The 15,806-nt window shown below is 35.6% G+C and overlaps 2 protein-coding genes across 3 annotated transcripts; one reads left to right on the top strand and one right to left on the bottom strand.

The window, feature by feature from the left end:
- Positions 1-305: 305 nt before the first annotated feature.
- On the top strand, positions 306-8,693 carry LOC113502317 (phospholipase A-2-activating protein). The gene is made up of 16 exons (XM_026883838.1): positions 306-539; positions 608-841; positions 1,160-1,350; positions 1,725-1,866; positions 2,289-2,446; positions 2,920-3,061; positions 3,508-3,688; positions 4,142-4,251; positions 4,499-4,588; positions 5,080-5,250; positions 5,576-5,699; positions 5,903-5,963; positions 6,185-6,310; positions 6,743-6,888; positions 7,184-7,308; positions 7,702-8,693. The coding sequence occupies exons 1-16, from the start codon at positions 403-405 to the stop codon at positions 7,877-7,879; spliced, it is 2,316 nt and encodes a 771-aa protein (XP_026739639.1). The 5' UTR covers positions 306-402; the 3' UTR covers positions 7,880-8,693.
- Positions 8,571-14,745, bottom strand: LOC113502319 (IST1 homolog). 2 transcript variants are annotated; one of them, XM_026883841.1, is made up of 7 exons: positions 14,415-14,742; positions 13,713-13,875; positions 13,124-13,343; positions 12,454-12,593; positions 11,813-11,944; positions 10,532-10,582; positions 8,571-9,982 (listed from the first exon to the last, which is right to left on the bottom strand). In XM_026883841.1, exons 1-7 carry the CDS (start codon positions 14,594-14,596, stop codon positions 9,743-9,745), a joined length of 1,128 nt encoding a protein of 375 aa, XP_026739642.1. In that variant the 5' UTR covers positions 14,597-14,742; the 3' UTR covers positions 8,571-9,742. The 2 variants fall into 2 exon arrangements, with proteins under 2 accessions (XP_026739642.1, XP_026739643.1); XM_026883842.1 differs by lacking the exon at positions 10,532-10,582 and having other exon boundaries at positions 14,415-14,745.
- Between the last annotated feature and the right edge of the window lie 1,061 nt (positions 14,746-15,806).

Genomic DNA, 15,806 nt, shown 5'->3' with positions numbered 1-15,806 from the left:
TAAAATTGATAACAATTTGATAAAGTTCAAGTTGAAGAACCCGCGCGCCTTGTAATTTCATTTTATTGGCAGCATTGCGAAACAGTAAAACACTGCAAAAACTAATAATTTCGTTTAGAAATTAGATAATAGTTTTGATAACAAGCAGATCCAATCAACTACAAAATTATACTTTTATGTATCGTAATACATATTTATATATACAAACATAAAGCTCAAATTAAATGAAAAAGATAGTTATAATTGTAATTATGTCGTTTAGTTCCTTTGCCAAATAGAAATACAACAAATAAAAATCTTGTTGCGACCACTGACAGCATACGTCAACATGACATGACAACTTTTGTTCACCGCGATTGTTTCTAATTTTTCTCAGCGTTTTGAATATAAAAACGATTTCCAATGGCGGTTCCTGATTATAAACTAAGTGCTGTATTATGCGGCCACTCACTGGATGTACGATGTGTTGCGAAGACTAAAGAATTCTGTATATTATCAGCATCACGCGACAGAACTGCGAAACTGTGGCATCCTGAGGGGTTAGTATTTCTATCGCGTTATTCTGCTAAAATCTTTGTTGAAAATTAACAAAACTCATTTATTGCAGGGTAAAAGACTTTGTGAACGTGGTGACGTACAAAGGGCATAGGAATTTTGTTTCGTGTGTTTGTTGGTTGCCTCCTTGTGAAGCGTACCCTGACGGGCTAGTGGTGACCGGCAGTAACGATAACACGATACTAGGATATAACCTACAGGACGGGGCAACACAAGTCACGTTAGAGGGACACGAGAATGCGGTGTGTAGTGTTACACCAGGCAGAGATTCTGGCATACTGTTGAGGTAGGTAATCCTTTGTTTCAAGACAGTCACATCAACAAACAAATACAAAATAGTAAAAAGCTGCTAAGAAACTTCTCCATAGTTTTATACACAAAGGACTTATCATAAAATATATTCTTGCATGTGTAGTTTCATAAGAAAATTCTTGATAAAAATAAATATACTTATAAACATCACAATGTGGGAACTTGGCAAGCATAAGTATTCTAAACATAATCATTACTGAAATAACTTTCAAACATTTTACAAGACTTAATGCCTTGTCAATCACCTTTATACTACTTCTTTATTAAATGCTTAAAATATTTTCCAATACAGTTCCAGTTGGGATAGTACGGCTCGAGTATGGAACATCAACGCAGCCCGCAATGCTCCGTTAATCCTCAAAGGTCATCAGGCAGCAGTATGGGCGGCCGTGGAACTCTTCAGCAATACCTATGCTACTGCATCAGCTGACAAAACTATCAAACTATGGATGAAAGATGGCAGTATCATTACTACACTCACAGGTATAAACTTATCATGTTTAAGGTTTGACCTGTTATTAGATATAGATTTTTTTAATATATTGATAAAGATTGTGGACAATTTTTATACCTACCATGTTTTTCTAAAAGCACTAAGAACTTTGCAGTCTTGAATGCTTTAATCTTATTTCTTTTTGACATCAAATTATAGAGTCATTATTACACAAACAATGACAATGCATTTTTAACTCACGAAATGTAAAATCATCAATAGACTGACAATTCACTCTTTTCTTTCTTTCTTTAATATTTACTTACAATATACATCAGAATAAATCAACATAAACATTTTAACTATGTACAGCCTCTCCAAATAAACTTGGCCAAAGATAAGGTATTACTTTTATACTCTTCAGGTCACACTGATTGTGTGAGAGATATAGCAGTGGCCAGCCCTGAGACATTCCTCAGCTGTTCTAATGATGCCTCCATCAAGCTTTGGACGAACAAGGGACAATGTCTGAACACATTTTATGGACACTCTAACTATATCTACAGGTAAATACCAAACATAAGAAACAGCCGAAACTATGGCAGACTGGAGGTAGGCAAAGGGGCAAACATAAAAACCCACAACAACATATAAAAGATCTACCTAAACTGTGAAAGACTTCAATGTAATTATGTGTTCAACCAAACAGACAAATGTGTTATAAATTGAGTAATACATAACTGCAAATCTTTCGGACACTTCTGTGTATTAAAGCTACTTTGTGTCTCAATCCTATCTCAATACCTTTTTTAACAGACTCTTGAAAATTCAATGATGTTAATGCATGTCTATAGAATGTATCATCTTTATTAAATCTGTCCTTTAGCCTAGTACTGATAATAACAGCTTTGCTTAGTTTGAAACTAGATGGTGTTGAATGAAAATTGTGGAATATAATATCAGTCATAACTGTGTATCCCGCCGCCAGTATCAGCATGAACCCGGGCGTGGCGCAGGGCTTCGCGTCGTGCGGCGAGGACGGCTGCGTGCGGCTGTGGGCCGGCAGCGACTGCGTGCGCGACATCCGCCTGCCCGTGCAGTCCGTCTGGAGCATCACCTGCCTCGACAACGGGGACATCGTTACTGGTCAGTACAGGGGGTGGCCATGGAATTACTTTTTTCAATAATATTGTGCGGCACAGGCCGCTTTAATATACAGATTGAAATGTTTACTCAGTTCTCGTTTTGTGGTTGATAAAATTATGGCCGTTTTCTATAGTGACATTCAAGTTTATGGCCATTTGCGTACTGTATAAATGAGGAAAAAAACTAGATTTTTTTTGCATAATAATGTTAACAATATAATATGTACATCAGAAATCATGTATTAAAATGCTACAACAAGTACTTGTCGAAAGTCATAGTCAACATTGAACAGCACCCTAATTATCCCACCCTAGGTGTGATGTGAACCACACAAGACAGCATGAAATAATTCTAATACGAATTTAAATTCTTATAATTGGAAAGCAAATTATTGCCTGCACCAATAGTGGTAAGCAACAAAATGTGCAAAACCACCAGAAAATGTATTTCAAATGTTTCTCACACCCTTTTAGGCTCAAGTGATGGAGTGGTGCGAGTGTTCACAAAGGATCCCGCTAGATACGCAGATGAAAACACTCTTAAATTGTTCGAAGAAGAAGTCGCTAAAATGCAGGCAGCATCTCAACAAGAAATTGGCGGATTCAAGCTTTCGGAGTAAGAAATCGTTTAGTTTCCTAGTTCTAAGATAACTTATTTTCAGGATGATAGTTATTTGTTAGATGGTGGAAAGAGAGTTATTTTGGCCTTAAGGATAGCTCGAGGCCAAAAGAACAGTATACTTATTTCCAGATTCTTATCCAAATGATTGTAATAATCTACTGCCATAATCTTCCGTTCCGAAAATTGATTCCTTTTATTTTTTAAAAGTGTCATTGTAGCCAAAGTGAAACGTAAGAACTACATTAAGTTATTTACTTAATTTTTAATCCTTGAATCTCAGGGTTCTTACGAATAATGAAATCATACGCATAATAACAACCTAAAGAAGTGTTCTCATGCGCACATCTTCATATATATTCTTATTTTGATTTATCATGTGATGAACAGATCATTTATTATTATATCCACATGAATCATATGTCCTTCACACCTGTATCCAGACTACCAGGCCCCGAGGTCCTGCTGGAGCCGGGCAAGGCGGACGGGCAGACCAAGCTGGTCCGGCGCGGGACCAACGTCAAGTGCTACTCGTGGAGCGCGGCCGACTGCAGCTGGAACGAGGTCGGCGACGTCATGGGCGCGCCGCCCTCCAGCGAGGGGAAGACCATGTTCCAGGGGAAGGTGGGAGGAGACATGTGTTTATGTAGAATTTAAAATGAGGGTTCTGAAAGGTACTAGGATGAGGACACACATGTTTATAAAAAAAATAGTATTGGTTCTGATTTTCTGAAAAGTAGGGTCGGGAAGTTTAGGTTAACAGGAATTTAAATTTGTACAGATATAAGTATAACACTACAATTTCTGGCAGCGTATGATGTCATTGTATGCTAAGTGTATATTTACTTTACAAAAGTTACATATCATCTCGTAAGAAAAACTATTAAATTAAAACCAACATAGTGTTCTGACTATTCATTGATAAATATAAGAGTGCAAAAGCTAGTTTTGATATTTCTTAAACCAATACTACGGATCGGCAGAGGCCTACAAATGATAATAATCACATCTCATATCATAATATCGTAACATTATTAAAAAACAACACACAATACTCAAATAAAAAATACTTTCTAGGAATACGACTTCGTGTTCAGCGTGGACATCAAAGACGGAGCGCCACCGATAAAGCTTCCATTCAACAAGACTGAGGACCCTTGGGTCGCCGCTCAAGCGTTTATACACAAGTAAGATACTTGTGTATGATAAGATAACACCGACTTAAGTCATGGTCCTTTGAAAAGTTACTTTAGCCTACCATCAAAGTCAGCATTTATTTACAAAGTAGGTGTTGCCCGCGTGCTCGCCGTCTGCAATTATGATATTAAGGAAACATAAAATCGGGACAAAAACTCTGTGTTATTTCTCAAAAAAAATTATACACTCGTTGCAGATGATGTTTATGTACTAATTCATGTTGTTTTTATGTTACAGACACAATTTACCACAAGTATACTTGGAACAGGTTGCAAACTTTATCATTACCAATGCCAAATTAGATTCAGAACCAGTCTCCAGCAATGGGTGAGTAATCTTTGACCTTTATTTTCTTTTCTGTAATTTTTTTATATAAAATACTTAAAATTATAATACAAAACGTAGGTCAAGCAATTAGTTTGATGTTGATACCATAATTACCTGGATAAAAAAAGACGCAGATTTTACAACCATGTTATTCTCGGTAAAGCTGCAACTTCATATTATGGGGGGTGGATCTAATCATCATTTGACTTGAAATTTGAAAACAGAGGCACTATAGACAAAAAAAGCTTGTGTCGCGGGGGGTTGCACAAACATTCAAATCACGTGCACCCAGACTCAGAACAAGCATTCGTGGATCACACAAATGCTTGTCCTACTCAAGGTTCAAACCGCGCACGGGGGGCTTGGTGTGGTGTCCTCAACAATTTGACTATCCGTGTCGTCACTTTGATAATTGAATTTCTATTTAGTTCTCATTTTTATATCGTGGCTATAATTGATGCTCTAATATTTTCTTCTTTCTTTGTGTTAAGTTTCGCGGACCCGTTCACGGGCGAGTCCCGCTACGTGCCCGGGTCCGGCGGGCCGCCCCCCGCGCCGCCCGCGCTGGCGGACCCCTTCACGGGCTCGGGCGCGTACACTACGTCCACAACCACCACCTCCTCCAACGAGAAGATGCTCATACCACACGATGCTTATATCAGGTACACTACGATTTGGTAGGAGTGACCTATAATACTTGATTACAAAGTCTGTAGACTGGAGCGTTGAGTTTTATTTGAGTCAAAAGGAGATTCAAGTGTCAAGTGGTTAAAAATAATCTTGACAAAAAGTAAGAATCAACTTAGAAAGGAAATGTCTGTGTTTCGCAAACAGACGTTGCTAGATTCGTAATTCTCTTATTATAACTACAGTTACGCGTTTTAAAAACAATTAAAGAAATAGCAATGCGAAGTCATTAAAAAAAAAGCAGGTCTGGTGAATAAATATAAACTTAAACATATTTCAACTATTTTAATATATTTTCAGATTCGACCAAGCCAATTTGAAGGCTATTTTCGACAAACTTAAAGAGTTCAACAGTAAAGTGGGCGACGGTTTGAGCGCCATGACGGAAGAGCAACTGGAATCAGTAGTCAAATTGGGTGAACTGGTAAGTGGGACTATCATAAAATAACAGACATGCAGTATTTATGTATAGTAGTAGTCTTGCAACCCTCTAGGCTTTTAAGAATGTAGTTGATTCCCATTATTGCGGTCTCTTTTTTAAATAAAAAATATTATATGTAATCTTCATGTATAATTAAGACTTTGTAATGTTTACATCTCCAAAACTTAATATGATTTTTATTTCAGAATAATACATATAACAACGAAACTATTTCGACACTGAAGAAAATGTTAGGATGGCCAAAAGGTATTACATATATTGATTTAATTTACTTTTTTCATTATTTGTTATTAGTAATAATATAAAACACAAAATTGTGAAAATTGGACCGTCTAGCTAACAGACAAAGAGACAGTGAAGCTGAATCAATAGGGTCTATATTTTACTTTGTACCCCAAAATGCGGCTAAGTTCATTGTTACTTAGGTTTAGATCGGTATTTTGACTTAACCATTTTTTTTTTTTCAGAAATACTGTTCCCAGTGTTAGACGTCACAAGATTAGCCGTTAGGAATAAAGAAATAAACGCACAAATATTCGACACTACGTACGGACCATCGTTCATCAAATATCTACTGTCTTTGTTGACCCCAGGTATGTATACACACTAAAAGACTACTTATAAAAATATCTCAAAATTTAACAAGTCAATTTTTAGTTCATTTATGGCAAGTTTCTAAATGTCAATAATATAAATTTTAGATTGTCTATTATACGATTGCCTATCTTTATTTAAATAGCCAAAATAAATATAGTATAGAAACATTGCTATAACATTTAAAACGACCTCGAAAAAGGTCTAAATAAAACCTTTTTATTTTAAAACCAGGAGTAAACCAGCTTAAATAATGGCGTAAATGTAGTCCCCAGTGTTACCCACATAATTATTTATATATCAATAAAGTATTTCTTGCATTATTTTTTCGAGATAGATTTAACTCTCTAAATAAAGATAAAACTATCTCCAGCCTAGGTAAGGTAAGCAGTTAAATTGATTCAAACAATAATTCTGCCTATATTTTGTAGATAATCTCCCAGCAAACCAGATGTTAGCGATGCGTGTGTTAGTGAACGCGTTCAGCGACCTCCCGGGCGAGATGCTGGTGTTGGCCGCCAGGGAGAGCGTCTTGCACTCCATCATATGCTTCACACAGCTCTCTACTAATGCACAGGTAACTAAATACTCAGTGTTTTATCAAATTCGTCGTATAAACTCAGTACGGAATCAATTAATGTGTTTTATTGTTAACTTTTATAATGCCACAACCAGAAACAAAATGAAAACAATATACATACTATAGAATAATGTTTATTCACACAGATAGTATTCTAATGTTAGAAGAATTTTATTATGTTTAAATTGCATTATGTCCACTGAGATGCCATTCAAAGTAATTTCAAAGTCTAAAAGAAGTAATTATGTTAGTATATATTGGCACTTACCTTACCTTTATCTTCTGTCATTAGATTGCGGCGACATCTTTGCTGTTGAACCTGTCAGTTGCCCTTGCACAGCAGCCGGACAGCGTGGACCTCGCCGACTGCCTCGTGCAGCTGTTCAGTAAGATTACTGATAACGAAGCGTATTTCAGGTAAGATATAGATGCAACTACTCTAATTAAATTGAAATTAAAAAGTTCTGCATGTTATAAAACCAAATTCCAACTGTTGTTTTGCAAGTTTTCGAGTACAGTCAGAGCAAGTCCATTTAAACAAATTGATATTGATTTTAAACCACTGCCTATTTGACGTTTGTTAGGATAGAGAAACGAAATCGGATTAGGTACTAGCCTATTTCGTTTATTGCCAATAGGCTTGTACATAAACCATTTTCCAAAAAAAATTGATGACTGAATTTAATTGATGTTATTGGCTGCAGCTCTAAAAAAAAAAAAAAAAAAAAAAGAAAAACCTTCATTTTCTAATTAGTGACTGAATCGTGACTTACTCATACCTACATTCGAATACTACGTTTATATTTACAGAGGTCTCGTAGCCCTCGGAACGCTTCTAATGGAATCTCCATCCAAGCTACAAATACAGACCCGAGTGATCTCCAACGCCCAGCTTCACAACCGGTTGAAAAAGGACAGCGGTGTCACAACAGACCCCAACTACGCCAAAATAGCCACACTCTCCCAACAAATTATTAGACTTTTATGAACAAAACATAAACTACTCGATATCGATAAGGCTGTTATTTATATTGTTAGAGTAAAAAGATCATTTTTGTATGTTCATTATGAAAGCGCACTGGACTTGAGGTGATCTCGGTTTTCATTTGGCGTTTTATTTTAAATTAGATTCGAACTGTGCTTGTTGTGTTGGGACAGTGCGATGAGGGTCACAAATAAACGGAGACAATACGTAACTGGAATATTCGCTGCCATCTTGCGCATTCAAGTGTCCTTTTCATTCCTAAAGAGAAAAAGAACGGTTGATTCAACGGACAGCTGATTTTGAAGTCCACAAAACTTGGCTATTGTTAACACTGCCAATTTAATTTTGATCCTTATTGCACTAAACATAAAACTCAAGCTGCTTTCTAGTGCATAATGTAGCATAAATTCTCACTATCTTATTCATAAAACTTATTTAAACCTTTTAAATATTGTCCTTCCAAAGGCTTGTAGAGCGTGCTAGTTATACACAAATACCTTACGTTATGAAAGAGATAGTGCTATTTGTTCATATAGCGTTATCTCTCTCTTAAAGTATCACTGCTAATATGTTACAGAAGGGTTTTTAAATTGTGAATAAGATTGTACGAAATAAAGATATGGATTACATTGAAATGTTGACAGTTTGTCCTTAGGGAGTCTATTTTTAAAGATGGTTGAATAAAACGCGATAATAAATGAAATGTATGTGTATTTCATGTGTAATGTTATGGCAACACTACAATAACTTGCTACCCGTCATCAATGGAAGCATAGTTTTATATCAGACACTTGCAGCAATAATAAATTGTATAAAATATTAAAATAAACCTCTTTTATTTAACCCTCAACTTATACTTATGAATTTATATGTAAGGGAAATTGTTGTGTCTTTGCTCAAAAAGACAAATCACAACTTATTTTATATGGTATATATGAAAAAAATAAATCTAAAATAAGAATAGAGGAGCAAATAGAATCGATATTTTTGTAAGGGTTATTGGGGCAAAATAAGCGTTTCGTAAGGCTACTTAGTAACTTTCAGAATTATTGATAAAATAACCACTCACGACTATTTATCGGGAGCGATCCAGATTCGGAACCCAATGGACTCCATAATCATGAGCTGAGGCGGCGGCGTGGAACTCCCGACTTATTTAAAAAATATAAATGAATGCTGCACAATACGTAGCAATCGGCCTCGCAAAATTATCTATTGCTCTGTACCAAACTAAAAACTTTCAAATAAAGTTGAAAATAAAAGAATATAAAGCCTACAGATCAAAAATACTTGACATCACTGATTATTATGTATTGTAATTGAACAACAGTGAAAACAACTATATATATATTATCTATACACTCAATTATGCTAGACATTGTAGAACATTGCCATAGTAAAAAAATAATTTACAAAAATATGAATATACATTATACATACAGAAATCATCGTAATTATGACGATTAGTCTTAAAATAAGAAATAAACATTTTTACATGACATTAGCATGTGAATATGTGCTAGTGCCAACATGACAATGATTTGCAGATGATGATTTTGCTTCATTATATGTATCACAATCAGTAAATAATTACTTTAACTGTAGTTTAATTCAATAAGAGTTTAGCCAATGATTTATATGAAATCAGCGTTCAGGCCAAATACTTGAAAAAAGACACAATTACGTAATACATTGTGTCCAATCAATCTATGTTTAAGGCCGCGGTATCTCGTTCATTATATTGCATACAGAGTTCGTTATAAAATACAATTTTGTGACATTAAAGAAAAAAAAAACAATTGATTCTCAGACCAAGATCAGATCCAACTGAATACGAACTCTTAAACTGGCAATCAATTTCCGACCTTATTTCTTCTTCTTTAGCTCCTCAAATCGGCGGTTCAGGTCATCGAAGTCGATTTCATCGGGCGCGTTGGGCGCGGGCGGCGTGTTGGAGTTGTGCGAGGTGTTGGAGTTCCTGCTGTGCGGGACGGACGGCAGCAGCAGGTCGGACGGGACGGACGGCAGCTCCGGCAGCTCGGGGAACGGGCCCGGGGGCGCGCGCCGGGGCTGCGGGGTCGGGGCTACTGGGGGCGGGGGCGCCGGCTGCCACATGGGGAAACACTTAGATGGTTGAGAGGTTCTTTGGGTGATGAAGTTCAACTCGAGAACCCACCCAAAGAACAGAGAGCTCAGAACGATAATAATGAATATGAAAATTAAAAGTAAGTTATCTATAAAAGTGATGTTATCTATATTTTAAAGTGATTTTGTAAAAAGCTATGTAACAGCATCGAGTTTTAAGCCGTCGTGTGAAAAATAAGCTCAGTGCTGCTTAAACGGAAATTTTGGCAGCCAAAAATTTCAATACTACAATGCTTTATGTCAAATCCACCACCAAATTAAATAACAATACATACTTGAAATTATTGAAATCATACTATAAAATAAATAAAATTTTGACAAAAAAGAGATATAAACATGACTTAAACACTAAAAGCATAGACTTGAAATCAATGCAAATAATAATAAAAATATATATTAGAAGCATCCATGCATGAGTGTTTAATTTCGGTTATTCACATTGCGAAATAAATTATTAAGACATGCACAAACATGATATTAAAAGCCAAATAATAAAAATAAAATAAGTACCAAATCGTGGTGGATGCTGTCATAAGCAGGTGGTAGATTGCTCATTTCATCCTGAAAAACGAACAAGTGGTTTCAAGGGGAGGAAACACTCAGACATGCATTTAACATAACTACACTGTATTTGTATTATTTTAATAACAAAAAAAGAAGTTTCTTTACATGCCACATTAATGGAGCCGGGTTACTAGTTTGATAATCTATACTCTATACTAATATATAAAGCTGAAGAGTTTGTTTGTTTGTTTGAACGCGCTAATCTCAGGAACTACTGGTCCAAATTGAAAAATTCTTTTTGTGTTGAATAGACCATTAATCGAGGAAGGCTTTAGGCTATAAACCATCACGCTACGACTAATAGGAGCGAAGATACAATGGAAAATGTGGAAAAAAACAGGGCAGGTATAAATCAAAACTCATATCTTGTACCCACACGGGGTCGAATTCGCGGGCAACAGCTAGTATTAAATAAAATCAGTATATACATTGTACTGAATCAATCAATAAAGTATGTTATGTAAGAAAATCTACTAAAAATATTCATTTTTTATAATATTTTGATTTACAATTATTATGAGTTTTACGTTCGTAATACCCCCATAACTGTATTAATTCAAATCCTTTCTATTCACTCTGTTTGCGTCATTGCGTGCTACCGAAAAAGCACCTAACCCCATTTATTTAGGTATCTACGCAACGGTAAAAAATCTTGGTGTGTCACATATTAAATAAGCAAACAACTTATACAATTTTATTCCACTGGTAAAGTTGGTTACATTGTTTTTTAACCGCGTTTTATTTTAAAACGGAGTTTTTAGACAATAAATAACTACTGACCCCAACTTGATGAAATTTGTATGGGTCCAAATATGAGCCATTTCACCAAAAAACAAATAATTAATAAAAAAAACAGTTCACCCAGTCCAAGGGTCTCAAGAAACAAATTATTAAATGATATTACGGTTTAATCACGCGTATTTATCGGGGTAGCCCGACTAGTTTCGGACTTTTATTAAGGACTCCGGTTGCGTCCGAAACTAGTCGGGCTACCCCGATAAATACGCGTGAGAAAACCGTTACATCATTTAATAATGAATCAGTCTCACCATGGTTACTATCAAAATGAAAAAAACAGTTTTTTGAAGTCGGTTGAAAGACACACCAAGATTGTTATGCTTTTAAAGAGCCTAAAGAAATGGAGTATTTATTGTGAATAATAGTGGTCAGTATTACGTGTCTGCATGAAGCCATCCAGTTTAACCATAAGGCTACATAAATATTTACCTGTAAGAAACTGTTACTCAAGTTCTTAGAGTCAACTCCGGGGGGCACATTGTACCCCATGTGCTGCTGGCTGGGGCCGCCGAACGCCGGAGGCGTAGCGACAAAACCTCCAACCTTACCGCCGGAAGGTTGCTACAATTGATAAATGTTTAAATCAGTTGCTCATATAAATGATAGTTCTCTTTGTTTGGTTGAAGCATGAGTGTGTAGTGTCAGACATTTTTCAACATCCAAAATGTAAATTTTCTGATGTTATATACCATAACATAGGTACGCGTTGGTAAGAGTATAGTTAATGCATTATGTTTGTTAATTTATCGCTCTTTATCTGCGATATGAAAAAACCTAACTTATTCATACACATTACTTGGTGTTGAATACAAGTTGAAAGGCAAAATCTTCAATATTCAGATCATACATGAACAACACAGAATTTGATCCTGTTCTCGTTTCTCGTGTGGAAACAAACCCATATGGAGTAGCAATCTAGTGTTATCAGCTTTGTTAGTTGTCGATTGAGCGTAGTTTCAACTCATGCCTCGAATCTTTCAGCAGTAAGCAAGGACTAACAGACAGATGGAGACAGGTAATATTCCTAAGAAAAACCATCAAAGTCATTATTAGTTTATGTGATAACTTACCATTGAAGGGTAGCTAAATGGTTGCACATTAGGTGGTGGTGGAGGCCCTCCAGGCATGTTCATTGGCGGTTGATTAGGGTAGCCGATGAAGCCAGGAGGCATTGGGGGACCGTTGATGTCTATTAACATGGCGTCGCGTCCTAGACAAAGAATAAAAGAGTTATACTAAACAATAAGTAATCCCACTCTAAACTAATACTAGACATCACTTTGTCCTTGTAGGATGAATGAGTCAGAAGACTATTGCTGTCTGTTGAACCGAGATAATTACGGTTTACAGACAAGCTGTGTACACAACATTTCTAATCCTATAAAATTATCATGAAATTTGTTATCTAAATCCGATTGTACAGATATATTTCTTTTACTTTCATAAATAATCTTAAATGACTGATGCCTTTGGCATTTTCTACCAGTCAACCAAAACATGAGATAGAAGTAATAAGACACTCATGGTTACAAAGACATAATAGAGTCAGCACCAAAAGTTCATTAACATTCAGATTTAAAAAAAACAAAAAATATGTTGAAGCATACTTGTACCTTCTTCTGATATATAATAATAGCTCAAGATTTGATGGTTGGAACCAATTACTGCAACTTTTTACTGTTTTATAATTTTGACTGTCATAATGAACTTTTGTTGAAGACTGTCGATTCAATACCTCACCTTCATCTTCCCTCATGACTTGCTCATCAGGGGTATACTCCACATTATAATTCTTAGCTATCTCTATCAGGTACCTCTCAACCAGTATCTTGGGTGGACTCTGAACTGACATCTTGTGTTTCAATTTCTCACTGACAGTGTTAACATTTTCATTTCTACAGGCATCAGCATAGATCTTTCCATATTTCGCTGTGAATAAGTCTGATATGACTTTTAGTTCCTAGAAAATGAGATTAGTATGCTGAGTCTCATGATAAATAATGGTCATTTCTTTGAGTGAATAGATGATTTTCAACTGAGTTGAGATGGATAAATTAAATAAATTAGGTTTCTTTTTTCTTTAGGTGTTTTTGTATCATTTTAGTTTCAGTTAAACTTTTATTAAAAGTGCAAGCCAAGATGGCTTATTCATACTTAAGTTTATCACTTACAATCATAGCCAGAATTTTAGACAGCAATTAGGTCTTGACATTCCATTGCATTTATAACTTCTGTCCATAACAGCTTTTGATTAAACTAAACCCTTAACTCAATTATAGACTCAGTTAAACAGCCATTAACAAACAGGGCATTATCATCAGCAAATTACCTGTACATCAGTGTGCATTCTTGGAGCTACCCATATAAGGCTGGATATGGCCTCAGCCAGTCCCTCGTCTAACTCTTTCATCTGTGTCACAAGTCCAAACCTTGCTAACACAAGGTCACAGTACATTTCCACAATCTCCATAGCTTCCACCATGTAATCTTCTCTGAAATAGAAAAAGTCAAATATTATTAATGTTATAGAAGCCTAATTTTACACTACTGTTAGACCAGTATTTAGCTATTATTCAAATTAAACCTTTACTACAACCAATCATGATACAGGACAGGGCTTAATTTTACATTTAATGTATCTGCTATAGGTGATACCAGTAGTGAATAATGGCTGCAGTTGATCTAAAATATAATAATATCATTGAAGTAAGTCTAAAACTCCATAAATACACAGTGTTTGTAGATAAGAATGCCCAATAAATAGGAGGAAAACTAGTTATGGCAAATTGAAATTTGGAAATAATAATTTCAATGATGAAAACAAGAAAGAAGGTCAAGAAAAAAAAACAAATGTTTACATGTCTTGTAATTTTATGAGCTAGATTTAAAGACCTATGTCGGTAATCATGTAATGTGCCTAATTCCATTGCGACATGACGTAGTGCAATAAAAATACAATCACAATACTCAAGGAAACATTTGTTTGGAAATTCTTTCCCACATTTTACTTTACGTATCTTGTTGTTATTACCTGATGATGTGTTCCACTCGTATTTTGGCTCTTTCACTCTTCCCCGCAGCTATATATTCAGCAATTTCTTTCCTAGCTTTCTGAGCCAGTTCAGTTTTCTTCTTCTCAAGCAACTTTAGTCTATTTATCGCCAGACGCAGGTGTGTTTTTAGTTTTGTATAATTAGGGTTTGTGGAAAACATTTTGAAAGATAATTGTTTAACAATAATTTATCTCACGCACTAAATTACGAATGACTAACTCGAAAATTTACTTATTGTTTGTATGAATCACCTTACCAATAACCAACCCATACCAACAAGACTTTGATACCAAACATTGACAACAGGATGGCGAATACGGATGAAAAGACGTGCGAAAAGGACCGTATCTATACAAAGCTAAAAGTAATAACTTTTAAAAAATCTCACAAGTCTTCCTTGACGTTACGTTTTGTTACATCTGACTGATCTGATCACAGACTAGTAACAACGCGACGCCAAGGTTCTTTTAAAATATGTTTTATTCTTAATAATTTCAGCAAATTGTACTTATTTACAGAAAATATTTATCATTGATGAATTTTGAAAGGTCAAAACAGAGTCTATTACAACGACATTTACTGGCACTGCATGGATAGCCAAGAGTCTTAAGATTTTGTTATCTGGTCAAAGACAACTGCGCGGCCGACGTGCTCGGGTTCTGTTCATAATTTCATTATAACTACATGGGACGTCTGATCATTTGTGTGAGCATCTTATTAATATTTTTATTAGTTCTAAGTCTCTTCAACCTGTGCACGATTTGGATATGTTTAAGTTTAATCCATATGTTTAATCTACATCAGTACATAGGTAATGCTTAATTTCATTAATAAGGTAGAGAGGCTCGTTTAAAAATGTGCATAATTCATGATTCTTCGCTTACATATTTGTTTCAAAACTTCCGATCTATTAAAACTTCTAACACCTTCAACTAAAAGAGTCATGTGTTAAATCTCTCTTCAAACATAAAATTACTCTTTCATTTATTTCTCGCTCCTTCTGATTTATTTATTTAATCGTTATCCCTGGGACACACCGTGCTTAAAATGATTTTGGTAGTTTTTGTTTGTTTCATTGTAGATCCTAGCTTACTGGAGTTGCAATAAGTGGCGGGCTCAAAGACATTATCAGGGCCGGATTAACCTTCTCAGGGCCCCTAGGCACAGTTCGTTTCGGGCAGCAACAGCAACGCAATTTTGGAATCAAAAAATACATCTTTAACAGTTGCTACAGGTAGCGAGACATCCAGCCTACTAAGGGGTATTGTGTTACCCAGACAACTTGGTTAAGGAGGTCCGACAGGCAATCACTCCTTGTGAAAAGGAATTTAGTTGCATCCAGTTAGACAGGAAGCAGACCTCAACATATT

The sequence above is a fragment of the Trichoplusia ni genome, chromosome 17, assembly GCF_003590095.1.
Source record: "Trichoplusia ni isolate ovarian cell line Hi5 chromosome 17, tn1, whole genome shotgun sequence".
NCBI lineage: Eukaryota > Metazoa > Arthropoda > Insecta > Lepidoptera > Noctuidae > Trichoplusia > Trichoplusia ni.
The sequence above is the reverse complement of the archived record's forward strand: the minus strand, read 5'-3'. Positions and strand labels throughout refer to the sequence as shown.